This window comes from Hemibagrus wyckioides, linkage group LG10 (assembly GCF_019097595.1).
Source record: "Hemibagrus wyckioides isolate EC202008001 linkage group LG10, SWU_Hwy_1.0, whole genome shotgun sequence".
In the NCBI taxonomy this organism is placed as follows: domain Eukaryota; kingdom Metazoa; phylum Chordata; class Actinopteri; order Siluriformes; family Bagridae; genus Hemibagrus; species Hemibagrus wyckioides.
In genome coordinates, this window is record NC_080719.1 from 16,647,501 (window position 1) to 16,649,550 (window position 2,050).

Genomic DNA, 2,050 nt, shown 5'->3' on the forward strand with positions numbered 1-2,050 from the left:
AGAGAGAGAGAGAGAGAGAGAGAGAGAGAGAGAGAGAGAGTCAGACAGACAGAGAAACAGAGAAACAGAGACAGAGAGAGAGAGAGTCAGACAGACAGAGAAACAGATACAGAGACAGATAGAGAGAGAGAGAGAGAGAGACAGACAGAAAGACAGATAGAGAGCGAGAGAGAGAGAGAGAGACAGATACAGATAGATAGATAGATAGATAGATAGATAGATAGATAGATAGATAGACAGCGAGAGAGAGAGAGAGACAGAGACAGAGAAAGATAGAAAGACAGATAGATAGAGAGCGACAGAGAAAGAGAGAGAGAACTGTACACAGACATAATGAAGGACTGTAAAAATTCGGTTCGTGTACTGAGTCCAGAGTAGATATTCACATAAAGTGACCGGTCAGTGTTGACATTAATAATATCCGCCTCATTTCTGTGTGAAGTTTATTCTAAACATGGCTCGAGTTGTAAAGGTAACCGACACCCCCCCCCCAACACACACACACACACCCCCACCCCTGCTCCGGCTCTCACCGCCTCGGAGCTGAAAGGTTGGGAGTCTGCAGACACAAACGCTGCGATTGTCTTCAGCTCGGCCACATGAACACTGCAATTCAATGAAAATGGCAGTAAAACGGCGTGTCTTAACGTCTGCACCGGCGGTAAAAATAAGAAAATAAATAAATAACGTGTTAGGACGCGTGAAAACGTTATTGCTCTGCTACAGACATGTCATAAAGCTGTAGTGATATGCGGCTAGTTTTAGTTTAGCTAGCAAAAAAGAAAAAGAAATACACACACAAACACACACACAGTGTCCCGCTTAGCCGTAACGTTAACGACTACAAGGAAAAAGGCTCAGTGCACTAATCATAACACAAGGCCAATGTGTAATTAGACAAGCTTAGTTGTTTCTTATTTTAATCGCATTCCGATTAAACTCCGTCCGCGGTCTCGCACCCACATGTGAAAGGGAAAGCTAAAGGCTAGCTTTGTTACCGAGTTGAACAGAGAGCCTGCATTATCTTATATTTTGTGCGCAAGGGAAACTGATCTCTGCTCGGCTGCTCGCATGAACAACAGAAACGCCACCGACCTGCTTTATTCTCACACAAACAACCAGCACGGCGAATCCCACTGCAAAAGAACGAAATACAGACGTGTTTTAATTTAAGATTTGCATTTGCTACTTACTCGTTTTTCTCCATTTGCATGCTATTTGGGTGTCTCCTGGTTGATCGTTAAATCCCCTCTCTTCTCCTCTGCACTTGCGCTCCCCTCCCCCTGCAATGAGACTAATGAAAGACATCATGCGCCCTGCAGGGACAATCACACTCTCCGGACCTGTGCAAGCTCTGGAAACCCCCTGCATTACCCTTTACACTCATAAAATGGATTTAATTCTCTGATACGAGTGAAAAGAAGAGTGGTTTCATTTGCAGCTTTGCAGGAAATCTGGACAGAGGTTTAGATTTAGATGCCCAAGAAGCAAGCCAGAGGTGACAGGGGCAAGGAAAAATGTACTCAGATGACAGGAGGAGGAAAGTTTGAAAGGAACCAAAATGGGAGTCCATCCTCTCCTAGGTGACACCAGCTCCTTGGGATTATAAAGCAGTGCCCTCCTGCACTGTAAAGTCAAACAGAACTCTTCAGGTTCTCCATATGTGAAGTAAACTAAACAGCACTGAGTGTTTCACAAGAGTGAAGGCTACAAGAAGCAGCCAGATGAAAGAAAGAAATAAAGTGTGGGAAGAGATTATTAGAAATAATCCAACAATCGGACTGTGTTTTAAAAGTGCTTTTTATTGTGTGAGAACAATATGAAGCATATTATATATATCTATAATTATACACAGATCAGGCATAACATTATGAGCAGTCAGAGGTGAAGTGGATATCACTGATTATCTCCTCATCATGGCACCTGTTAGTGGGTGGGATATATTAGGCAGCAAGTGAACATTTTGTCCTCAAAGTTGATGCGTTAGAAACAGGAAAAAAGGGCAAGCGTAAGGATTTGAGCGAGTTTGACAAGAGCCAGATTGTGATGG

The 2,050-nt window shown here is 43.3% G+C and overlaps 1 protein-coding gene across 3 annotated transcripts in view; it reads right to left on the reverse strand.

Annotated features, from left to right (window-relative positions):
• The window catches only part of mbd3b (methyl-CpG binding domain protein 3b), an 8,266-nt gene extending 6,917 nt beyond the window's left edge, over nt 1-1,349 (reverse strand). Inside the window, exon 1 of one of the 3 annotated variants that reach the window (XM_058400607.1) lies at nt 1,194-1,349. In XM_058400607.1, coding sequence (XP_058256590.1) covers nt 1,194-1,213 — 20 coding nt within the window. In that variant the 5' untranslated portion in view covers nt 1,214-1,349. The remainder of the gene's footprint in view (nt 1-1,193) is intronic. The other 2 variants (XM_058400605.1, XM_058400606.1) reach the window with 2 other exon arrangements.
• Between the last annotated feature and the right edge of the window lie 701 nt (nt 1,350-2,050).